Source organism: Arvicola amphibius, chromosome 3 (assembly GCF_903992535.2).
Source record: "Arvicola amphibius chromosome 3, mArvAmp1.2, whole genome shotgun sequence".
Taxonomy (NCBI): domain Eukaryota; kingdom Metazoa; phylum Chordata; class Mammalia; order Rodentia; family Cricetidae; genus Arvicola; species Arvicola amphibius.
In genome coordinates this window covers 58,240,321-58,267,607 of record NC_052049.1, presented here as the reverse complement: position 1 = coordinate 58,267,607, position 27,287 = coordinate 58,240,321, and the positions used below count along the sequence as shown (strand labels likewise).

At 35.3% G+C, this 27,287-nt stretch overlaps 1 protein-coding gene across 2 annotated transcripts in view; it reads left to right on the top strand.

Moving 5' to 3' along the window:
* Positions 1-27,287, top strand: part of Edil3 (EGF like repeats and discoidin domains 3) — a 453,408-nt gene that overhangs the window by 398,103 nt on the left and 28,018 nt on the right. For both annotated transcript variants that reach the window (XM_038323644.1, XM_038323643.1), the window contains one exon: positions 21,872-22,027. In XM_038323644.1, the coding sequence (XP_038179572.1) occupies positions 21,872-22,027 (156 nt within the window). The remainder of the gene's footprint in view (positions 1-21,871; positions 22,028-27,287) is intronic.

Sequence of the window (27,287 nt, the reverse complement as noted above, 5' to 3'; positions counted from 1 at the left end):
ACAAAAATGTTAATGTTTTCTATATCTTGTAGGCTCTGTGCTAAGCTATGTTATTCACTGAGACAAAAAGTGACCTTAGTGTGCTATGTTTGTCCAAATTTAGCAGTTTCAGAATTTCACCCCAAGTTTGATGTTTATGTATCTGTGTGTGTGTGTGTGTGTGTGTGTGTGTGTGTGTGTGTAAAGGAAGATGTTTATTTTTTTCAAAAAGAAAATTTTTAGTTCAAGACTTCAAAGGTAATTCCCTTTAAAAATGAGGAAATAGTCAGTAGATAATTTCTGGTAAATTATTCAAAAGAATAAAGAAAAACTATATCATAGTTAGGGTTTCTATTGCTATGAAGAGACACCACAACCATGGCAACTCATATAAAGGAAAACATTTATTTGGACCTTGATTATAGTTTCAGAGGTTTAGTTGATTATCATCAAGGCAGGATATGGTGGTGTAAAGGTTGAATATTGTGCTAGAGAAGAAGGTAGGGTTCCTCATCTTGATCTGCCAGCAGCAGAAAGAGACTGTGTATCACACTGATTATATAGCTTAAGCAAAGGAGATCTCCAAGACCACTCCCACAGTGACACACTTCTTCTAAAAAGGCCACACCTACTAATAGTGCCATTCTCTATGGACCAAGCATTCAAACACTGGAGTCTACAGGAGTTGTACCTAGTCAAACCACCACAAACTAATATGTTAAAATGTGACAGAAATACAAGTAAAATGGAAAAAATAAACACAAATATTTATGCTAATAAACAAATTAGAATAGATAGCCGATATTTATCATAAATAATGAACCTCAATGTCATACTAAAAAGTCAGATGTGTTTAGGAAAAAAAAATAAAGAGAGTAACAAATGAAAAACTGAATAAAATAATGTATCATTGTTAAGAAATTAAATCTGAATTTCAGCTTTCAAGTGTAATTACTCTTCATTACACAAATGTTCCCATGAAGCAAAAACTACTTTAATTCAACAATAGTTTCTTTCTGGGAAATGTGCTTTGTGAAAGAATGATTTTCCTGAACCAGAATTGAACAAAATATATCATAAAAAAGGATAGGAATGGAAACTTCACACATGAATACTGATGCAAATGTTTTAATAAAACACTTAGAAATGGTATCCATTAAAGTATAAATACCTTCACTAGTAAATAATAATCTATTTCAAGAATGTGTAAGGTCTTTATTTTGAGAAGGCATCTGCTAGCATTGTCATAGTTACTTTTCTGGTAACTATGGTGATGTGAAGAGACACCATGACCCAGGCGATCTACAAAAAAAAAAGCATGTAATTGGGTGCTTGCTTACAGTCTCAGAGGATGAGTTCATGGCCATCATGGTGGAGAGTATGTCAGCAAACAGGCAGTAAACTCTGTGGATTGGTAGCAAGGAGCTAACATCTGACACACAAACCTAAAGCCAAGAAAGAAAGGGCAGAGAGAGAGGCAGAATAACTAGAATGGCATAGCTTTTGAAACCTCAAGCCCACCCTCAGCTACATCTCTCTCTAATAAAGCTATACCTCCTAATTCTTCCCAAAAGTTCCACTAACTAGAGCCAAGCATTAAAATATAAGACTATCAAGTACTTTCTTACTTGAACCATGTTAAGTGTAGTTGATAAACTGAGATATTAAAACTGTGATTTAAACTTATCTTTTTAGTGTAAACTGAGGACATTTTAGAAACCCACCCTTATCTTGTGAAATTAAATATTCTTATATTTCTCTAAGAAAAGTCATAAGATATTGGTAAAGATAAATGTTTTTAATGTCCACATCAAAAAATAAGCACAAGTCAGGCCTGAACATTTGCTCAGTGGTTAAGAGCCCAGAGAACCTGTGTTCTGCTCCAAGCAGCACACGGCTGCTCACAGCTATATATACTATAGTTCCAAAGGGTCCAAGACCCTTACTTACTTCCCTGGGCACCAGGCATGCACATTTACGTGCCAGAAAAAAAAAAACACCCACATGCATAATATTTTTGAAAAATTAACTATTTTTTAAAAAAGGAATAAACACAGAAATGTTCATTTTTCTAAGTTTAAAACTCACAACCCTAAAGCAGTAAACATAAAATGAGTAAATACACTGCTGTATCTGCAAACATGGAACAACAATAGAAATAAGTGAATTCTAATAATTTTAGAATTTCACTGTTGGTAACAGGAAATATACCGATTTTAGAAAACAGCTCCTAAAATATTTCCATATAATATTATTTATGGAAAATTTTAAAACAATCTCAAAAAAGTTGTGAATGTTAAATATTACAACATGTCTGGCTTAGCTATATTTGAAAAGTAAAGGTATTTAAATAATTCAGCATGGATAAAAGTACAAGATTATAATGGAGATGGTCACACTGATTGTTAATGTTTTCATCACTTAACACTTTTAGTATTATGTGTGGCTTTTATATATTAACTAATTGAGAACTAGTAATGATTATCATAATACGAAATAAATAAAATTTGATAGCATTCAATACTACCTAGTCATGGTTTTATATTTTTCTAAAAAATTAATAATAAATGGGAAAATTCTCAATAAAATGTATTCACCAAAAGACTATTAAAAAGTGTACTCTGTACAAAAATGTTAAATGTATTTCTTACTATTTGTGTTTTATTGAATTATTTCAAATAATTGTTATAACTTGAAAATACAACCTTATTGGCTGGTGTAGTGGGAGAATTTTCCAAAGACTACTATTTCCTTTGTCTTTCACAATTTACCTTTTGATCTTCCCAGCATCCCAGAAGTCTCTTGGTACTGGTATGCACTGTTTGAATGCTGATCAATGTCATTTCCTGCTGCCCTTAAGGAAAGTGACCGTGCAAGCATTGTAGGCAGCATATTCCAACAGAAGGTCATGTTTTTCAGCAATATAGAGTATTAAAGTGAGGAAACTATTCTGTGACCTCTATTCTGGTTTTCCCAGTTCCCTTTAGAGAGCCTTCAAAGAGACATTGCCTTGTTCCACCACTGGCTGTGCTTAAAAGAAACAGTTGCAAAGATTCTTCCATTTATCATTTCTTGAAATGCACAAGGTATTTTCCTATTGGAAAAGACATACCAAAACAACCTCTTTAGGTGTAATTTTTATTTCTGTTTTTATTGCTTCTCTTTTGATTGTAAAATAACTTCTGATATTATAGTTTAATATCATTTATCTAATAATTTATGTTATTCTTCCCTTAATTAAAACAGAATTTCATTAAAAAGTTCTTTTGATTTCTAAACCTTTAACGTGCAAATATCAAATAAAAATAATTTGTATTTCTTACTGTCTATGTCTAATTATGCAATAATACTTCCAATTATTTTTCAAGTTACAACTACAGTTAAAAAGTTGTGGTGCACATGCCTTTAATCCCGGTACTAGGGGAGTAAAGGCAGACAGATCTGCCTTTAAAGCCAGCCTGGTACACAGCTAGTTCCAGTCTTCCAGAGCTACATAATGAGACCCTTCTTCAAAACGAAACAATGAATAAATAATTCAACAATTTTGGTCTTTAATGCTCCCAATGAGATATTAAACACAGGTAAATTAAAATAATCAAGTGATGAGGAATTGATATCACAAATTCCTTAATTAAAGGTGCAAAAGTAAGGTATAACTTGGAGGTTTATAAAAATCTTGACCATGTGTGCAAAAATATAGAGTAGTTTAATATAATGAGCTTACTTCAAGTGATTTTTAATCCTACATGTTGACTGTCCCGCTCAGTTCTGCAGCAGTTAAGTCACAAAGAATCACAAAGAGGTCTAAATTAGTTATAAACTGATTGGCCCATTAGCTCAGGCTTCTTATTAACTAATTCTTATAACTAAAATTAGCCCATAACTTTTGTCTGAGTTATCCATGCAGCTTGGTACCTTATTTGGCCAGGCAGTCACATCCTGCTTCCTCTGCTTCTGGGTCACAAATGTAGACTTCGCTTCCCTCTTCCCAGCATTCTCATTGCCCCACCTCTACTTCCTGCCTGGTTGCCCCACCTATACTTCCTACCTGGCTAATGGCCAATCAGCATTCTGTTAAAAATAATACAAGTGACTGGATAGAAGACCATTGTCCCACAGCACCCACACTCACATCAACTTTAAGACCCTAGGTCTCTGGGCTAACTACCCTCTGGTTTTTGGTTACCCAAACAGTGTTAGGTGTGTGTTTGCTGTGGGAACTCCTTCAGCCAATAGACTTTAAGATACCAGCCCAGTTGAGCATGGTCTCTTATACTATAAATGCAGCCATAAAGCTTCTGTGCACCCTCTTTCTCTCCCACCTACTGGATTTGGTTCCCGTTCCCCTTTCATGTAGAGGACTCTGATCTGTGAGTCTACCCATAAATAAATAACCCTTTATTATACTCAATTTTGAGCTAGTGTGGGATTACTTTTAAGCATCTTCAGTCCTTTTTGTGGAATGAACCTTATATAAAATCAGACATTGGTTGGCTATGCCCACAAGCACTGTACCACCATTTCCCTAGAATGTTTTGCAGACAAGAAAGATTGATATTATAGATCAGAGGTTTTTCTAGCTGAGTTAGTGTATACATTTCTCTTTCAGTAGATGTCAGAGTACCTTTATGCACCAATGAGACTAAAACTTAGGGTAAAAGCCACCATCTTGACTTCTCATGTTCAATGAGTTATACAAGTGTTGTCCTCAACAATGGGACCCTGCTGTCAGGTTGTGGAAAGCAACTCTTTCTCTTACCAACAGACTTGGTTGTTTGGGGATTTCATGGTACATCCTTGACCTACAATTCAATTGAGTACAACCCAGTCCACTACCTCAAGCCTTGTTTGGTAACAAGAGAGTCTGGTTGAGATTCTGTATTCCCCATCATTAGCAGAACACACTAGAATCACCTTCATATAATTTAGAAAGTTTCCACTGCTGTAAGTTTCCATATAATTTCTTTAATGTCCCTCAATTCCAGCTGTCTCTCCCCCCATTCTTTCCTTCTACCCTGTCTCCCCTCCATTTCCTCACCTGACCCCCTTTCCTGTTTCCACTTGCCCCAAGTCTATTCATATAATCTATTATATTTCTCCCTATCAGAGAGATCCATGTGCCCCCTAGACCTTTCTTCTTTCCTAAACTTACCAAGTCTACAGATTTTAGCTTGAATATTATTTACTTAACAGCTAATATCCACTTATAAGCAAATAGAAGCCATATTATCTTTCTGAGTCTGGGTTACACTCAGAATGATTTTTTTCTAGATCCATCCATTTTCTTGTAAATGTCCTGTTGCCATTTTTAAACAGCTGAGCAATACTTTAGTGTGAAAATATCCCACATTTTTTTAAACCCATTCTTCTGTCAAAGGACATCAAGGCTCTTTCTAGCTCCTGGCTATTATAAATAAACATTGTTGAGCAAATGTCCTTATGGTAGGATGAATCATTAAAGTTATTCTTAATAATATTTTCAGAAATCTTTTCAGGAGCATGAAGCAAAATTTCAGCTACACAATGTACACCTGGGCTTTTAGAAATTGATCAATGACAAGCTATGCCAATTCTCTCTTAAAAGAAACATCATTGCTTTCTAAATTATATGTAAGTTATTGCTGATAGTATTCTTTGCTCATTCAGTTTGGCCCCAACAGATTTTTTAATATATTCAAAAATTTTATTGTGCATTGCAATACTCTTTGATCAATGACTTGTATTAGTAAATTACCAACCAGTAAGTAATGGCCTTATCAATTGAAGACTGATTCAATTAATGATAATTCTGAATTATATTCATGGAATAAATAAGTCAAGGCTCTTGCCTAATCAGAATAAGTCTTGAAAGGTGAATGAAGAAGGTAAGTTAATTCTGCTCTCTCCTGAGGCAGCCCTGCTTTTGAAGAACTCAGCAGAAAGTCACTTTCAATGATACACCAAGAAAAGTGCAATTCTTCTTCCTAGATTTTGAAGCTATATTCTTCATCCTGCTTAATTTTTAGAATATAGAAATTAGAGATAATGGATAATAACTAGCATGTTTATCTAATAATAAATATAATTAAGTATAAGTTTTCATATTAATTTAAAAGCAAAATTATAACGGGGAATTACTATGATTTACTTATTATAAAAAAGACAAAAAGATAAGTAATTCTCCCTTAGTGGAGCATCATTAAGTTATGCAAGTCTACAGCAGCACATTATGTCTGGCCTTTCTTACTTTTTTCAAATTTATGTATATTTAATAATATTTATATTAGTTTGCTAGTATTTTTAAATTATTCACTAAGGAATACTTTTTAATACGAGCAAAGTCTAATGGGATTCCCTTAATTATGTCAAAGCTTCCTTCAGAGTTGATAGAGCAGAATCAAGTTTAAGACTTTCTCTGTTGAGCCGGGCAGTGGTGGCGCATGCCTTTAATCCCAGCACTCGGGAGGCAGAGGCAGACAGATCTCTGTGAGTTCGAGACCAGCCTGGTCTACAAGAGCTATTTCCAGGACAGGCTACAAAGCCACAGAGAAACTCTGTCTCGAAAAACAAAACAAAACAAAACAAAAGACTTTCTCTGTTGAGCTTCTGGAAAATTCACTTACATCTTTTTAACTCTTTCAATTTGTTCATCATAAGTGTTGCAGCCTTTGATCCCTTCCATAGTCCTTGCACTATGCACACCAATTTTTCAGTCTCTGGACAGCATCTCTTGTAATCATATTATGAAATTCCGATACTTCAATCAGTAAAACAGGCCAGAACCAAAGGCACCCTTGGCTGAGGGCCCTGTGGCCACTTTATTGCATCCAGAAATTCAAGGTGGCAACAGTACAGCCATTGATAAGGAGAAACCAACATCCAGTATCACAGACCATGCAAGAAGGGAGCAGGGATACAGTGAGTATGCTACTTAATTTATTGTAACTTGTGAAACCTTTCAAAATATGTCACTGGAATGCTTCATGTACACAGGGCACAGGGTGAATAACGAAGGATTATTTCCTGACCCTAAGATTCTACATCTTGAGGAGAAAACTGATAATAATATGATAGAAGGTAAATTACCTAATTGGGAACTACAGTTATACAAACAAAATCTCCATTTAAACAAAAATAAGAGACCACTCAAATTTCATATTATCAAGAAAATAACATGCCCTATCTCTATTTGAAGAAAAGCAGAAAGAACAGAACTGTCCTTCAGTCAGCTTCAGTTGAACCATGTCAAGGTTTGCCAGGCTTTAGGAAGGATGCCAGAGATAGTGTTGATAGAGGAAAGTCTGAGAGAAAATCAAGGAGACTTCCTTACACTGATGATTGGAAAGGGAAGTTCATTTGGTCAGTAACAACAATTCTCCCTTCTCAAATCTAAGGAAAAGAGAATTCATATGATTGAACCGAGGTGATTATTCTTAATATGCAGTACAACAAAGGAGAGAAAAGTGTCCCGAGGCTATGAAAAAGCAGGAAGAGATGATCCATTTTTCTGTGTATTCAACTGTTTGTAGAACTCTATGTAAAGATGCTATTCTCTAGAACATGCGGGGAAGTGAATGCTAAAACAATGAGGAAGTCATTGTACCTATGTTTAACAAAGAAATTTAAACATTTCAATGCTGTAGATACATGGCTAGAAATAAAAATATTAACATTGAAGAAGACAAATGGGGAAACTGTCTGAGAATACATGGTGGAATTATAAAAACTAAATGATGATGGGGAAAATGCTACAAATAAGAAAATAAGTAAAGATTTAGTATTTGAATGATTGGTATTTAGGGTTAAGAAGAAAAATAAACACTTGAAAATATGGAGATACATAACATCTCAAAAATTGAAAACTGAATGAAGTTAAATGTGAGACAAGAAAACCTTTAAGTCCTATTGCATTGTCTCTCAGGAAACAGAATTTAGCTTGTGAAATCCATATCATTCTATCAGCATAATCAATCAGCATATCAATCAGCATAAATGAAATCCTTACCAAGAGATATTCTGGTAAATAATGATGATCGATAGTAAAAACTTCAAGAAGAAAGCATCAATCATATAATAATCAGGCAGGCGAGGATGCAGATTTTTAAAAATGTATCACTAAACAATTAGAGAAAATTATAATTACAAAAATATAGTATGTTCCCATACCACAGCACACATAAATATGGGTTTAAATAAGCTTGTACTCACACACATGTACATATTTATGCACATACAATACATACATATAAATATGAACCCAGGATAGCTTAATATTAAAACTGAATAAATATAAATAAATAAACAAATAAATAATAAAGGAAAAATATAGTAGAAATTATAGCACTTGTAAATAATTTTTAGATGATGCAATTAAACAGGTCTTTTAAGGCACAAAATGTTATACAATCACAAACAAAAGTTAGATTTTTATAAGGAAAAACTAAAATTTATAAAGTCAAATGTAAATTAAAGTGCATGGTCATATCTATGGGCCTACAAATGCTAGATAAACTATCAACCTCAAAGAAGATCTGTAATAGGATATTAAAAAGGAATATATATATATATATATATATATATATATATATATATATATAGTGAGAGTAAAAAAGCAGGAAAATGAAATGAAATGTCATTTAGTGCCAATTCAGAACATGAAATTGAAAACTGACCTTTCTAGGGGGATGTCATGAACAAACTTTTCTACGAGAGAGTTGGTGAGTAGTAGAGGGAAATTGTACAGCAGATAAAATCCTGTAATGTGGACAAATGCAGACAGTGCATGCTGTGACTCAAAGAGCAATCTCTTTGTCTACAAAGAAGCAACAGCAATGAACAATGAAACATAAACAAGTTTAGCTTATGTTCTTGCTCTGGATAAAAGAACTGGAAGAAAATAATGGTAAAGAGGAATTGATAAAATATTTTTCATAGATCATGTTCTGCAATAAGCAATATAATATAGACACCACAACTTGTTGTTATTATTATATGCAAAACACCCAAGATAAATCATACAAAATTCAAAGCTGCATATACACTGTGAGCTAAGCTCATGAAAACACTTTGAATTGTGTTAAAACAAAAGGCCTTATTAGTTTTTGTGAATATAATTCCCTTTTATTAGCCTTAAGACTCTAACAGGCTCATAACCACCAAGATACCTGAACCATTAAGTTAAAATATTGAGTCGAACTGATTCCATGATGCTAAATTAATCACTTTAGCAAGTTAACCATCATAGGCTGACAGCATATGGGTATGAAGCTTAAGCTGGCATATGGCTCTGTAGAATTTGTTACTGAAGGGAACTGTTAAATATAGGATTTTCTCTAATTAAAGTCCAGGGCAGATAATAACCTGGATATTTGGAATGGTGGCATATTACAATTGTCCTGCATAATACTGCATGACCACCTGAGTCAGAAAGCTACTCCTGGAACCACACATAGGATTTTTATTACTTAACCTTTAATTTTTAAAATATAGCATAATAAAACAAATTGCTACCTTAAATGGTTAAAACTACTTTTGGAAAATAACTATTTTAACAAAGAAATAATGATAAGGGATTCTAAAATTCATATATTACTAAACATCCTCAATATTTTAAGGAGTCTAAACCTTAGACTAGTGAGATCAAATCAGTTATAAAGGCTGGCTATCATACCTTAATAAAATAACACACAGCATTTTATTTTCATGGTACCTTCTGCAGAGGCTTATTTAACTTTCCCGATAGAGATTGAGAGAGAAAGATGAGCACATAGGCAGATAAGGAGCATCCACCTCCAGCTGTGTGAGAGCACTGACTCTCAAAATTGAGTTTCCAAACATTAAAGACATATTAGCTACTTGCTTTTACCAATAATCTTTATGCTAGAACTACCGTACTTCATTGCCCTGACCAAAAATATTATGTCTTATAGAAGACAAAACAAACTGGATTAAGGCAGATAGTGCAGAGAGTGTTTTCTGGCAGGACACTTGATGACATTGTTTCTTAGCCATCAGTTTGTTCCTATTCAGGGAACCTACTAAAGAATCAGCTCCAGTTCAAGCAACAAGACTTTTATTGAGAAACTGTTACATGTAAGTTTCTTGTCATAGAGATTCAAACAAGATGCAGTGTGCTATGGCAAATATAGAGACATGAACCAGCCCAGTGCCCTAAACAGTTGATCCTATTTGAGAGGTACCTTGGGAGATGGAAATCTAATAGAATATCGAGTATTTTACCCCAAAAGTTTACAGTTCCACTTCAATTCAGATTGACAGGAGAAACCAGTCATTGGCCAGAACTCCCCATTTCCTGCTCAGGGTAGTTCTGTGTGTGCCCTGTTTCAGCAAGTTCATTTCACATATGAGTCAAAATTGTTTTATACTGAAAGAAGCCTTCTTATGGCTATTCTAAATTTAGTGCAGGGAAATTTAGGATAAAGTCCAGGTTGAAACAGATTGCTGCCTATGCTGCCTGTTTAAGTACAGAAGCTGGCTGAATTGAAACAGAATGAGAAAAACATTTCTAGATTTTTTAAAACAAAGGCTAGAGGAGGGGAGCAAGTTAGAGTGGGTGGAAAACATACCTTTTGGAAAGAGTCAAGGCATTTAGGAGAAAGCATCTCCACCCAGTAGGAAACCCAGATGATTGCAGGAATCACCACAGAAACAGATGCATGCCATAAGAGTTGTTCTCAAATCTCAACTGAGGATTCATAGGCATTTGGGGTTAAAGAGTCCACCCTGAGTGGTTCATACCCTTGAGCAGTTGAATTCCTGTGTGTTTGCAGTCTGTGATGGTACACAGTGGTTCATTGCTATCAGGTACTTATTTATTTTTCTGTTTTGAATGTCAATAAACATGAAGAACATTATGATAGACATCAGGCTTTGACCACATGTCTCTGAGCAACTAAATTTGCATATATAACAGTAAAAGCTACCCATATTTTTAAGCTGAGTCAGCCAAAGAGCAGAGAAAAAATTCATGTTAAAACACAGCAGCATTGTTTTTGTTGCTTTTTATATATTGTGATTTTAATAAATATAGTCATTCCTCACAAATTATTCAGTATCCCAAGAAAAAAAGGAAAGGTAAAATCATTAATTCATTGAAAGTATAATTCAATGATTGAAAAATTCATCTGTGTGGTAGAACCCTGAAACAGAATGAGTTAGCATAGAATCTCGACCTTTATTCCCTGTTAACCATTAAAATGTTTGTTCTGTTATGTTACTTCTCTACATATTTGTTTTCTCATGTGTAAAGAGATAATATAGCACTTGGCCAATTAAAGAACCGAATATTGAATATGCCGGGATACCTCTAGAACAGTATGAGGCAACATCCATTCCCAAAACATCACATTTGCTATCCAGCATTCTTGCTTGACTGATGAGGTGTTTTAGATGACATAACACATTGATAATATTTCTACTGAAATATTTTCACAAACAGGTAGAGGCATTTCTTTATCTTAATCAATCATTTAAATTTAGCTTACTATTTAAAGTGGAAGTTCATCCAAATGAGAAAAAGTCTATATAAATTTAAATACACACACAAACACATTTGCATACATTTTGTGTGTAAACCCACAGTTTAATACCTAGGAAAATTTTCTTATATTTTCGATGAATATTTGTGCTACTAAATATGATCTCTTTCTATTTATGCACCACGGCTATCTGTTATCACTCATGACCTATAGCTGACCCTGACCATCTGTTTGGAGTTACCATGCAAATTCATAAGAGAGAAGACCAGAAATAGGAACAAAAGAACACAGTTTTTGGAAGTACACATGAGATTGTGGTGGTAAAGGATGATAACTTAAAGGATGTGGCACGGAGCTTAGTCATTGGAAATAGTCAGAAGATGATGCATTGTCCAGGCAAAAAAGATTAATAGCACACAGAAATAAACAAAAAGAAAAACAAGGGTGACTTAAAAAGTTGCCTGCCAAGAAAATCAAGTTTCTAAGTTGGGTTTTCATTAGAGTTGCAAGTTGTAAAAAAGATTCAAGAATGAGTTTATAGTAAGTAGGAAAATTTTGGAATTGTTTTATATCATTGGATGAAAAGAATCCATAACCCCCAGGTTTCACTTATATTTTAATAATTTTACTACATAATATCTTAGTTTTTCATTCAATTCTTTTATACTTTCCACTCATAGCGTTTTATAGAAGGAGGCCACTTGTTCGTTTCCCGCCTTCCTAGACAACTGAAATAACCACACAGAAACTGTATTAATTAAACCACTGCTTGACCTTTTTAGCTCAAACTTCTGATTGGCTGGCTTTTACATCTTAATTTAACCCATTTCCATTATTTTCTATTTTACTATGAGGCTTGTGGCCTGCTGGCAAGGTTTTGGCATGTTGCAAGGGAGAGGACCACTTGTTTGTCCCAGCTGTCCAACTAGTTTACACCCAAAATAACCACACAGTGTTAATTAAAACACTGCTTTGCCATTAGCTCTAACCTCTTATTGGCTATCTCTTACATATTAGTTTAACCCATCTCCATTAATATGTGTATTGCCACGTGGCAGTGGCTTACCGGAGATTTTAACCAGAGTCCATCTCAGGCAGAGGATCCATGGTTTCTCTCCAACTCTGCTTTCTTCCTCCTGGCATTCAGTTCTGTTTTCCCCACCTACCTAAGTTCTGCCCTATCAAAAGGCCAAGGCAGTTTCTTTATTCATTAATCAATGAGAGCAACACATGAACAGAAGAACCTCCTACACCACTGGCATGTCTGTCTGGGGCCGCGACACCATGGCTTCTCTCTGACTCCTCCTTCTTTCTCCCAGCATTCAGTTTAGTTTTCCCCACCTAGCTTTGTTCTACACTATCACAGGCCTAAGACAGAGTCTTTACTAACCAATGGTATTCACAGTATATCGAGGGGAATGCAACATTACCTCTCCATTTCTGTTTAAATAAAAAGGAAGGTTTTAACTTTAACATAATAAAATTACATATAACAAAACAGCTACCAAGCAAGAATTACATTTACAATATTTATATCTACTTTTTCTTTTATCATATCTAAAGAAAACTAACTATAAATATAAATTCTTCAACTTTATCAAAGACTACAGAAGGATATAATATTACCTAAGTAAACAGAAAGTACATTGTAAGCAACTTCCAGAACTCTAGAAATGAGAGACACCTTAATGTCTGGACAGTCACCCAAAATTCTTCTGTACCACTGGGGCATCCATCTTTAGCCTACAGGCCCAGCAGACTTTTCCATGAAACAAGAAATTTCAAAGGCAGTTCTGCCTATATTGGCAGTTTACCAATTGCTTTCTTTTATGTCCTGAATGTGTCTGGCAGACTCTTTCATGAAGCAGGAACCCTGAAGGCCCATTCTCACCTTTAGGCAAATGAGCAGTCATGTCTCTGTGGGTCTTGCATGTCCAGTTAAGCAGCCTAGGCAAGAACAGTCTTTTGCCCAAATGGCTAACAGACTTCATAAGGAGCCTCTTAGATGCCCATTATCCTCTTGAAGTAGGTTGCTGCTGCCAGGAGAAGTGTCTCATTGTCATGAAAAGTCCTAATTTTCTTAAATATAAGTGCCGTATTCTGAAGGTCTCTGAAAGATTTAAAGAATACCTATCTAACTGAAATATATCTCCCTATATATAGAAAACCTAACTAACATTACTATGAGCTTGACTATTATAGATGATTATCTATTAACCTATATTTCTTAATTGACATTACATTTTTAAATGAACTACACAAACACAATGCCTTAATTAAGAGCATATATATATATATATATATATACATACACACACACACACACACACACACACACACAGTATAACAAAATTGACCTTAAATTTGTATCAATAAACCAAGCTTCATACACATCTCTATAGCATATCCCCCTTTAAATATAAAAAACATTTTAAACAATATTTGGGAATACAGTGTAGTTCTGTAGACTATTTCCTTTTGGTTGGGGGTGATGTTAATCAGGATTTTCATGGTGTGTCCTGTATGCTAGGTTCATCTCAGTCAGGAGTTGGGCAAAGTAATTTTTGGGGGTGTCAACAGTGACCTTTCAGGGGTTTTTCCATATTAGTCTGGAAGGATTCCATAGGTTCTCATCCTCTGTGGAAACAAAAGAAGAACCTCATTTCCAAAGCAACATATCCTTAGATGCAAATTTTGGAATCAAGATATCTTTAAAATATATAAATTGGTTTAGCTTAGTAGCCCATAAAATGAAATGTCTCTCTGTACTTATCTCCTTCACAGTCAAAAAATTCAAAGAAAATATAATAATATTCATAATCCAATATCTCTGTGTATATTCTATCTTTATATGGCTTATTTTTCTTGATCTATATTTTATTATCTTTACTTCTTTAATCTATGACTGTACTTTTTTATATTACATTTACCATCTCTTTACTCTTTTTCTTCTTTCTCCCAAGCCTATGTACATTTTTTAAACACACTGTTTTTCATTTAGAGGTCTTTTATTTCTGAAACTGTCCTTACTGTGTATTGGTAATCCTTTTCTGACTAGGGCTAGGTGATTCTTAAAAACCTAAGTGGCAGCCTTGCTACGGCAAACAAGGCCTTGCCTGTCTACAGAGTTCTGCATGGCAGAGCTGTTTGCTGCCTCTGAGAGCCATGCTCACAGCCCCATTTTTAGGCACACAGCCAGTCTATGTTGCCATTAAGCAAGCTGTAGCACTCTGTTCACAAACCTCATTTAAATGCTCGGCCTCCTGAAAGAGCCAGATGTCACACTGGCAGCATGGCTCAGAAAGCTGGCATTTCAAAACCATGCAGCTTTTTATCCTGCTACTGTGGAATCAGAAAAACATAACCTTTAATCTCTTAAAGGAGCAGCAGCATGCCACCAGCAAAATGCTGGCTACCAAGAAGCTGTGTTTAACTCTGTTCTTTTGTGTCTAAAATGACTTTTTAAGATTTTGCAGTTTGTTTTTTTTTTTGTGGATGTAGCTAGCACATGTTGGAGTGCCAAGTAGTAGTGTGGAGGCCACTTGTTCATTTCCCAGGTACCCAGACTGCCAAAATAACCACACATAAACTGTATTAATTAAATCACTAATTGTCCTTTTTAGCTCTAACTTCTTATTGGCTAGATTTACATCTTAATTTAACCCATTTCCATTATTTTATAATTTACCATGAGGCTCATGACCTACCAGCAAGGTTCTGGTGTGTCTGTTTCTGGCAGCAGTTCCATGGCTTCTCTCTGACTTTGCCTTCCTTCTCCCAGCATTCAGTTTAGTTTTCTCTGCCTATCTCTGTTTTACCCAATCAGGCCAAGCCAGTCTTTATTAATCAATGGTAGTCACAGCATACAGAGGAGAGTCTCACATCACCTCCCCTTTTCTGTTTAAATAAAAAGGAAGGCTTTAATTTTAACATAGTAAAATTACATATAACAAAACAGGTATTAACCAAGAATTACAGTTACAATATTTATATCTGCTTTATCTTTTATCATAACTAAGGAAAACTGTAACTATAAATTCTTCAACTCCATCAAAGCCTCCAGAAGTATATAATATCACAAGAAGTACATTGTAAGGAACTTACACAACTCTAGAAATAATAGAGACATCTTGTTCCTGAACAGTCACCCAAGTTCTTCTGTACCATTGGGGCATCCATCTTTAGCCTCCAGCCTATAGTATCCAGAAGACTTTTCCATAAAGCAGGAAATTTTAAAGATAGTTCTGCCTATATTGGCAGTTTGCCAGACACTTTCTTTTATATCTTACAGAATGTCTAGTAGAGTCTTTCATGAAGCAGGAACCCCCGAAAGGTCATCTCACCTTTAGGTAAATTCAGCAGTCATTATCCATGACTCCTGCATGTCCAGTTGACACAGCATACTGTCAAGCAGTTCATTCAAGAGCAGTTTCCCAAATGTGTAGCCAACTCCATAAGGAGCCTCTTTAATGCCTCTCATCCTCTTGAAGTAGATTAGTACTGCTAGGAGCAGATGTGTCTCATTGTCATAAAAAAAAGTCCTAAGTTCTTAAAATATTTTTGTTTTGTTTTTGCAAGACAGGGTTTCTCTTTAGCTTTGGAGCCTGTGCTAAAACTAGCTTTTGTAGCACAGGTTGGCCTCAAACTCACACAGATCTACCTGCTTCCCAAGTGCTGGAATTAAAAGTGTGTGCCACCACTGCCCAGCTTCTTAAACATTTTAAATGCCATATTCTGTAGTCTTTGGAAGGTTTGGAGAATGCCTATCCATCAGAAATACATCCCAGTACATCTAGAAAACCTAACTAACATGACTACAAGCTTGACTCTTATAGATAATTATCTACTAACCTATATTTCTTAATTATATATTACACTTTAAATGAGCTGCACCACAATAGTCAAGAGCAGAAATATACATATAACAAAATTAACTTTAAATTTGTATCAATAAACCAAGATTCATACCAGTGCAAATCTCTATAGATAACCCCCTTTAAATATAAACAATCATTTATGTACAATATTTGGGAATATAGGCATAGTTCTCTATAAACTAGTTCTTACTGTTTATTGGGCAAAGTGATTTTTGAGGGGTGTTCAAGGCAACCTTTCAGGGGGTCTTGGTCCATAAAAATCACATTAGTCTCAAGGAATTCCACAGGTTCTCATCCTCTGTGGAAACAAAAGAAGAACCTCTTTTCCAAAGCAACATATCCTTAGACCCATATTTTGAATTCAAGATACTTTTAAAATATATATGTTGGCTTAGCTCATCAGTCTCCACAATTAAACATCTCTCTGCAGTCAAAAAAATTCAAAGAAAACACAATAGTGTACATAATCCTGTCTCTCTGTGTATATTCCATCTTTATGTGGCTTTTAATTTACTGCTTTTAATCAATGATTGTCTCTACTCTGTCTCTTTAAAAACTTTACCCTTTTTAAAAAACTATTTACTTCTTTTTATAATGCTCTATATTCTTTTTCTTCTCTCTCCCAAGCCTATGTACATTTATCAAACACTGTTACCCATTTAGAAGTCTTTTCCATCTGAATTTGTCTTTATTGTATATCTGTAATCCTTTTCTGGCCAGGACTGCTTTTTAAAATGCTAAGCACTTCTTAAAAACCTAAGTGGCAGCATTGCTAGAGAAAACAAGGCCCTGCCTGCTTGCTCAGCCCAGTCCAACATGGAGGGGCAGAAGTCTTTTTAGGATGAGGCATGCTTACAGCCCCTTTTCTAGCCATAGGGCAGGTCTATGTTGCCATTCAGCATGCTGTAGCACTCTGCTCACAATATCCATTTAAATGCTCAGCCTCCTAAAAGAATCAGAGTTTGTGCTGGCAGCACAGCCCATGGCCAGGAAGCTGCTGTTTCAAAACTGCTTGGCTGTTTTTTTGGCTACTGCTGAATCAGAATGACTTTTCTTAAAGGAACCCCAGCATTTTGCCAGCAGGCAAAGCCCGTTAGGGAAAAAATATGGGGCTAAACTTTGTTTTTTATGGTCTAGAATTTGTTTCCAAGCCCTCTCAGGTTTTACACGGATATAGTCGACCATGTTGGAGTGCCAATTTGTACTAAGCAGCTGCTTGTTCATTTCCCAGCTGCCCAGACTCCTAAAATAACCACACAAACATTATATTAATTAAATCACTGCTTGACCATTTTAGCTCTAACTTCTTATTGACAAATTTTTACATCTTAATTTAACCCATTTTCATTATTTTATATTTTACCATGAAGCTCATGGCCAACTGACAAGGTTCAGGCATGTCTGTCTCCGATGGTGGCTCCGTGGCTTCTCTCTGCCTCCTCCTTCTTTTTCCCAGCATTCAGTTTATTTTTCTCTGCCTACCTCTACTCTGCCCTATCACAGGCCTAAGCCAGTATTTTTATTAACCAATGGTATTCACAGCATACAGAGGGGAATTCCACATCAGGGGTTTTTATTTGTTTATTTGTTTATTTTTCTTTTTTCTTTATTCTTTAAAACAATCTTTTCTCACTTTACATACCAATCCCAGTTCCTACTCCCTCCCCATCTTCTGCTACCCCCCCCCATTCCACCCACTCACCCCACCCCCAATTCACTCCTCAGAGAATGTAAGATTGCCCATTGGGAGTCAACAAAGTCTGGAACATCACTTTCAGGTAGGACCAAGGCCCTTCTTCCTATATGTTGACTGAGCAAGGTATTCCTCCAAAGAGAATGGGCTCAAAAAAGTCAGGTCAAGCACTAGGGATAAATCATTACTGCCAGTTGCCCCACAGAATGCACCAGCCATACAACTGTCACCCACATTCAGATGGCCTACTTTGGTTCTATACATGTTGCCCCACTGTCAGTCCTGAGTCAGTGAGCTCACACTAGCTCAGATCAACTGTTTTTATGGGTATCCCCATCATAATCTTGACCTCTTTCCTTATATTATTGCTCCTCACTGTCTTCTATTGGACTCTGGGAGCTTTGTCCAGTGCTTTAGCTGTGGAGCTCAGCATTGCCTCTCATAAGTTGTTGGATAAAAATATTCTATGATGACAATTAAGGTAGTCATCAATATGATTACAGAGCAAGGCCAGTTCAGGCACTCTTCTCCACTATTGCTTAGGGTCTTAGTTGCAGTCACCCCCATCGATTTCTGGGAAATTTTTTACTGACAGGTTTCTTGCTATTCCCATAATGGCTCCCTCAATCAAGTTATCTCTTTTCTTGCTCTCTCCTTGTCCTCCTGCATCTGCATCTTGGCCACCCTGTTCCTTCATGTTTTCTTCCCCAATCTCCTTCTCCCATCTTCTTCCCCTTCTTCTCTTTCTTTGCCTCCACCCTCATGCTCCCAATTTTCTCAAGAGAAATTGTGTATTTCCCCTTTCTGGGGATATTTACGTGTGTCTCTCTTAGGGTTCTCCTTCTTTCCTAGTTCTCTGGGATCATGGACAATAGGCTGTTTATCTTTTGCTTTGTGTTTAATATCCACTTATGAATGAATACAAACCACATTTGTCTTTCTGGGTCTGAGTTACCTCACAGGATTTTTTTTTTCTAGTTCCATGCACTTACCTATAAATTTTAAGATGTCATTGTTTTTTACTGCTGAGTAGTACTTTTTTGTGTAAATGTACCACATTTTCTTTATCCATTCTTCAGTCGAGGGACATCTAAGTTGTTTCCAGATTCTGGCTATTATGAATAATACTGTTATGAACACAATTAAACAAATGTCCTTGTGGTATGAATTTGCATCCTTTCTGTATATGCCCAAGAGTGTTATTGTTGGGTTTGAGGTAGATGATTCACAACTTTCTGAGAATTGAGACTTCATCTTGATGGAATTTTCCTGTGATGAGTATGAAATATCCCTCTCTATCACTTTTGATGGATTTCCCAACCCTTTACTCTGAGGTAATGTCTGTCTCTGAGTTTCAGGTGTGTTTCTTGTATGCAGCAAAAGAATGGATTCTATTTTCATATCCATTCTGTTAGCCTGTGGCTTTTTAAAGGTGGATTGAAGCAATCAATATTAAGAGATACTAATGACCAGTGATTACTAATTCTATTATTTTTGGAGGTTTTTTGTGTATTTCTCTTCTTTAGGATGTGATGGTATGAGTTTATCTGTTGCCTATGTTTTTGTAACTGCAGCTAACTTCTTTGGATTAGAGATTTCCTTTTAATACTTTCTGTAAGACTTGATTTGTGTATGACTTGTTTAAATATGGTTTTGTCATCGAATATCTTGTTTACTCTGTCTATGGGTAGTTGAAAGCTTTGCTGAGTATAGTAGTCTGGACTAGCATTCATGGTCTATTAGTGTCTACAGCATATCTGCCAGGACCTCTGGCTTTCAGAGTTTCCATTGAGAAATCAGATATAATTTTGATAGGAATGCCTTTATAAGTTTCTTAGCCTTTTTCCTTTGCATCTCTTAATATTTTATTTATTCTGTATGTTTGTTATATGGCAAGGAGACTTTTTTGCCAATCTCTATAGTGTCCTGTAGCATTCTTGTATCATCATTATATACTTCCTTAGTTTTTAAAATGTTTTTTCAATAATTTTGTTGAATTTATTTTCTGTGACTTTGATCTAGAGTTCTTCTATCCCTGGTATACTTAGGCTTAGCCTTCTCATAGTGGCCCAGGTTTTATAAATGCTTTGTGTTAAGAATTTGTTGGATTTAACATTCTCTTTGAGTGACAAATTTATTTTCTTTATTATATCTCCTACTCCTGAGATTTTCTCTTCCACCTCTTGTATTTTGCTGGTTGTATTTGCATCTGTAGTTCCTGTTCATTTACCCAGATTTTCCATTTCCAGAATTCCCCTAGTTTGTGTGTTCTTTATTGCCTATTTCAATTTTCATGTCTTGAAATGTTTGAACTGTTTTGCTTCACATTTTTGATGTTTTTTCTTGATTTTCTTGACTTTCTTTAAGAGATTTATTTATTTCTTCCAATTTTTGTCTTTTCCTCCATTTTAAGGGAATTTTTCATTTCCTTCTAAAGGATCTCTGTCATCTTCATAAAGTTATATTAAGGTCATTTCTTCTGCTTTTTTTGGGTTAGGATTTTCATGTCTCCATGTTGTGGGAGCACTAGGTTTGGGCATTATAATATTGTTCTTTAGGTTGTTATATGTATTCTTGCATTGATGCCTACCCATCTCTTCTTCCAATTGCTGCAGGCAGTTTCCTTGCCTTTTACTCTAATCCTTGCAGTCAGTGTCTGTGTCTCAGGGATCCCCTCTTGAACTGATGATTGCAGTTGTTGCCTTTGTCTCAGGAACCATTCTTGATCTGCTCTGTGCAGTCACCCTCTGTGTCTCAGGGAGCTTCTGAGGTCTCAGTGGATGGATGAGTTTGGAGGCAAAGTGGAACTTGCAGATTACAGGGTCTGATGGGGTTGGGGCATCCTGCCCACTGAATGACTAGCACAGCTAAGGTAGGTGGGGGAGAGACCTGAAGTTTGCCCCAGGGCCTCGGGCCTACAGACTGGGATGTCCAGCTCTGGAGCTTGTCACTCACCTCTTGATCAACTCTGTGTAGTCATATCTGTGTCTCAGGGAGCTGCTGAACTCATGGGGGATGAATGAGTTTGAGGACAGAATGGACCTTTTTGATTACCAAGTCCGATGTTGTGGCAGCCTGCGTGCAGGAGACTTGCCTGCTAGTCAGCTAGTACAGATGACTAATAGGATTTATTCATAGTTTTTTCACCACTTTGTAGGAAAAACAAAATATAATAGCCTAAATATACAGTTAGACTCTCATATTGTTAATTCTTCATTTTCCTTTCTTTTTTCCAGTTGCCCTTACATATGTCCTTCAATTTTGAACACTTAATTTCATCCTCAAATTATTTCTGAAAGGGAATTCTCAATGCACAATTATTAATATCAATCAACTATACATCCCTGAATTCAACAAAATTCACAGGAACTCAGTGGGAATCTTATTTAATATTTAATTATCAAGTGTCACATACTGTCTGTATTCCTCTTTGTGAAACAATAATTGGTGTTTAATTGACCACATACTCTATTACTTTGTTTTTCTGTGATCGAATTGATTGCTAAATCTGTACATTAAATTATAATCACAAATGTACAAGGTCAGTGTCATATGGTTGCACAACAAGTGAACTAGTTTAATATAAGAAGTACTGGTAAGCTAAACTGACCATCGCTTTATTTTAAAGTCTTTCACATGGTGGATGAAAACATCTTAGACTATATATCTAATGGCAAGATACAAATATAAGTCAATGATGAATGCATTCATCTCTTTCAAAGTACAAATAACCAGGAGGATTTTCTCTTAGCATTTATGTTTTTCAATCTCTTGAGTTCAAAAGTTTTGCAAAATTATAGTGGGTTAATTCATTCCATTTACTGACTGTGTTCTTCTCTTTTTAGGTTGATCTTCTTGTCCCTACCAAAGTGACAGGCATCATCACACAAGGAGCCAAGGATTTTGGTCATGTGCAGTTTGTCGGTTCATACAAACTAGCCTACAGCAATGATGGTGAGCACTGGACTGTGTACCAGGATGAAAAACAGAGAAAAGATAAGGTAATTGGTCTGCATGCTTTTCTCAACTTCTCCCAGATACTCCTCCCCATTTTTCCACCCATCGAACTACATGTCTCTTCTTTCGCTCTCTCTTTAGAAAACAAAGCAGACAAACAGGCAAAAAACACATAAGAAAAAGAAAGAAAAAGAAGAAAGAAAAAACAGACAAGAAACCAATAAGCATACACAAACACACATCCTTTAAAACACAAAACCGTAAAGCATAATATTTAGCAAAGAGTAAGTAGCCGGGCGGTGGTGGCGCACGCCTTTAATCCCAGCACTCGGGAGGCAGAGGCAGGCTGATCTCTGTGAGTTCGAGACCAGCCCGGTCTACAAGAGCTAGTTCCAGGACAGGCTCCAAAAGCCACTGAGAAACCCTGTCTCAAAAACCAAAAAAAAAAAAAAAAAAAAAAAAAAAAAAAAAAAAAAAAAAAAAAAAAAAAAGAGTAAGTAATAAAAAGAATGCCCAATCAGTTTTGAATATATTCTAAAAATAATAACAATGCATACAATAAACCATGCTAAATAAGAGTTTCAAATAAAAGAGTTTTCAGTAGAGATTATGATAGTAAAACCTATTTACTAATAAAGTAAATATTTTTATTCATAAAAATTCCCCATGCTATACAGCAAGACATGGGTATATGAATTTTACTTTATGTCTTCCAAACTTAGAAAAGGAATGACAGAGCCAGGCGGTGGTGGTGCATGCCTTTAATCCCAGCACTCGGGAGGCAGAGGAAGGTGGATCTTCGTGAGTTTGAGGCCAGCCTGGTCTAAAGAGCTAGTTCCAGGACAGGCACCAAAGCTACAGAGAAGCCCTGTCTCAAAAAAAAAAAAAAAAAAAAAACAAAAAGAGAAAGAAAATGAATGACAATTATTCATATTTAACATATGTTTACTGCTAAGACAAATATTACTATTATTTTATAAATAAATTAGTGGTATTATAATAGGCTTCTTGATCCTCCTTATTCCCCAGAAAAAGGTGAGTATGCTATCTGCCCATTCCCACAATCAGATGCAATAGGGAGTCGAGCCAAAGCAGGAACTCAATTTATTACTGTGAGCATCCACTTATAAAGATTAAGTGACACCCTGTTATGTAAGGGCACCTCCAGCCAATGAGAGGCAGCCAAACCCTCCCCCTGCCTGGATGGACATCTATCTAGTTTTTGCTGTCTCATCCTCACTGAAACTTGAGGCAGGCCTTTCTCTGTCCTACAGGACATGAAGTCTAAACCCTGAACTTGAGCCAGGCTTTTTTCTGTCCTGTAGGCCTTGAGGTACAAACCCTGAGATAATTTTGGCCCAACAGTATTAGAAGAAACATTTACTTGCGAAAAATATTTTAGTTTGCAATTGTTCTACAATATTCATATTTCCTTGATTATGTGACACATAGACACTTTAGAGATAGACAAATTTTGTACTAGATCATCCAAGTAAAACAAATTCTTGTGAAGTTTTCTTTTGTATATTATAACTTGGAAATTTAATTTTCCTAGAAATAAATTATGTGCTTTTTTGACTATAAACACCCTATAGCTCTTTGGATATGAAATTCTTATTTATTAACTTCTGGTCTCCTGGAACTCTTCATTTATCAACTGATATCAGTTTCTGTGGAACTCTGGAAACAAAAAGGCTTAGAGATTGGTGCCTGATTCTGGCTGCATATTATAATTCAACCCCAGGTAGCTCCAAGGCATTGCATTAAGTGATTAGTTATCGACCCTTATACAGAGCTTGAGACTTCAGAAGATATCAATTGAAACACATAGCTCAAGGGTTAGGGTAAAGTTTAAGAAACTCACACATTTCAAATGTTTTTGAGTCAATAACATTTTAAGTTAGGTAAGGCCTGTGTATCCTTGCTATTGGTACATTATGAAGCAACAAAAAGCTTGAGAAAAATTTTCTTACTCAAGTCGTCAAGGCAAAAAATGTATAAACCTGCCCAGAAATCCACAGGCTTGGACAGCTATTTCAGTGAGACATCAGATTGCATTCAGTTCAACGAAGCTCATTTAGTAGAAACCATTTTAGGTTATAATTTAAACTGCCCACATCTGTTTGTGTTTTCATATTTGTAAATAAGCCACTTAACAGTACAGAATGCATATATGTTTTACATTTTAAAATCTCAGAAGCTCTTATGACATCACATTAAGTCTTTCATGTGTTTTATAGGGCAAAGTTCTATTTTTTAATGGAAAAAAGAATTCATGTAATAGATTCTGATCATGGCATTGTTTTTATCCAGCTTTTTCCAGATACTCACAACTTCCACATCCACCTAACTTATATTTTAGTTTAGAACAACTACTGTTTCGTTAAACAAAGTAAACTCATGTTATATTTTACAATCAGTGGCATCTCAGCTCAAATGTATATTGAATATTTTGTTTAAAATGTCTTCAGATTTATTTTATGATCTACAAACAAAATTTTTCAGCAAACGGTTATAAGGAATGATTTTGCCTCCTCTGAGGGGTTACAGACACTGTTCTGTAGAATTATGTGCCTCATGAAATGCAGGTTTTAAACTTCCTACTTTAAACTTTATATGTGAATTAGTCTTGGAATTTGTTTTAAGACAGAGAAGTCTTTTAAACTATTTTTCAATATGTACTCAAAATAAATAGTAGTTAAGTCTTTATAATCAGTGGGGCATGGCGACACATGCATATGATCTCAGAAAACTGAGGCAAGAGATCTGGCACAAATTCAAGGCTAACCTGAGTTATTTTATGAAACTATTTCTAAATCACAAAACCTAAAACAAAAGAACAAGCAAGCATTCATTTGTTGAAATACTAATCTCTATTTACATTTGAGATGTAAATTAATGCTTATACTTGAATATTTTAAGTTGTTTTACTGATAGACTCTGTATTTGATAATGAATGCACTTGATCTTGTTATCACAGCTAGAAACATATGCAAATACATTCTGTGAAGTTGCTGACGTTATTGCTAAGTTGATAATGTTATTCAAGTTCTCTGCATCCTCCTGGTGTTTCATCTACTGACTGTTACTGAGAGTAATATGACTATCTCTCATTATTACTATGGGTTTGCCTATTTTTCTTTGCCTTGTCATCTTAGTTGCTTTCATATGTTAGCACAAATAAGGTCTTATTGTCATTTAATATAGTAAAATTACATATACAAAACAATTATCAAGCAAGAAACATAGTTACAATATTTAGTCCATTTGCATTTGGCAAAATAAGGAAAATACTTTATTATCTATCTTATCTTTGAGAGTCTAATGTTTTATATCTAATTTATCTTTTATCATAACTAAGGAAAACTATAATTATAACTATCTGTTTTCAACTCCATCAAAGACTCCAGAAGGATATAATATAACCTAAGTAAGTAGGAAGTGCATTCTAAAGACTCTCAAAGTCCTAGAAATGACAGAGACATCTTACTGCCTGGACAATCACCCAATCTTCAGCCTACAGGCCCATAATATCTAGCAGACTTTTCATTGAAGCAGGAAATTTGAAGACCTGTTCTGCCTATATTGGCAGTTTGTCAGTCACTTATCTCTATATCCTGCTGAATGTCTGGCATTATCTTTAGTGGAGCAGGAACCTTGAAGGACTGTCTCACCTTCTTTTGGCAATTTCAGCAGTCATTTTTCCTTGGTCCTACATGTCCAGTTTATATAACATACTATCAATCAGTCCAGGCAAGAGCAGTTTCTTGCCCAAATGGCTAACCTTGTCAGATTGAAAGCAAATTTCATAACAAGCTTTTTGAATTACCATCAACCTCTCTGAAGTAATTGGTGCTGCCAGAAAACAGACACATCTCACTGGTGAGAAGAATTTAAGTTCTTAAAAATTTTTAATGCCATATTCTGTAAGACTTTGAAGTAGTGAAGATTTTCTAACTGAAATATATCTCTGTATATCTATAAAACTAATACAATCAAAAGTTTGATTATTATAGACGACTTACTATTAATCTGTATGAGTTAATTATACATTATATTTTAAACTATGTAAACATAATACCTTAAACAAGAGTATAAACGTACATATTACAAAATTAACCTCAGATTTTTATAAATAAGTCAAAGTCCATACCAATCTAAAGTATTCATTTCTATAGCACATCCTCCTCCTCCTCATTTTTTTAGAAAGAGATTTCCTGTGACCATTAACCACTTATAATCAACCCCTTTAAATAAAAACAAACATTTATAGACAATTGTTTTTGGAATTTGGGCATTGTTTTCTCCAAACTGCTTCCTGATGCCTGTTGGACAAAGTATTTTTAGGGTATCTCTTTCCTTGCTCTCTATGTCTGTCCTCTTATCTCGACCACCCCATTCCCTCAACTTCTTCTCCTCCCTCCTCTTCTCTCCTTCTGCCCTCCCTCTCCCCACTCCCATGCTCCAAATTTCCTCATGAGATCTTGTCTATTTCCCCTTCGCAGGGAGGATCTCTATATGTTTCTCTTAGAGTTCTCTTTGTTACTTAGCTTCTTTGGGATCATGTACAATAGGCTGTTTATCTTATGCTTTATGGCTAATACCTACTAATGAGTGAATAAAACTATGCTTGTCTTTTGGGGTCTGTGTTACCACATTTAGGATTTTTTTCTAGTTCCTTCTATTTGCATGGAAATTTCAAGATGTCACTTTTTTTTCATTGTGTAAATGTGCCACATTTTCTTTATCTGTTCTTCAGTTGAGGGGCATCTAGGTTGTTTCCAGATTCTGGCTATTACAAATAATATGCTGCTATGAATCTAGTTGAACAAAAGTCCTTGTAGTAAGATTGAGTATCCTTTGCATATATGCCCAAGAGTAGAATTGCTGGGTCTTGAGGCAGGTTGATTTCTAATTTTATGAGAAACTGCCATACTGATTTCCAAAGACAAAAGCAGTTTATTTATTAACTAAGAGGAATTAAACATATTCACAGCATGCGGAAGGTAAACCCACATCAGCCAAACACAGTATACCAATGATTTTCTTTCTGAACTTAAATAAGCCATGCCCAATAGATTCTTTACATTTTATACATATTATTTTGTACACCTGTATTTCATCAGAACTTTTCAATATTAAGTAAAAATTTAAGTATAACTTTTTACCATAGTTAATAGGAACACTAGTTATTTTAGAACAAAACACTTGCTGTATATACATTTCTACTTATTTTTGATTCTTTTTACTTCATTGACAATTTGCTTTAACAAATTTTGGGGTTGTCAATCTGAAAGTCTATTA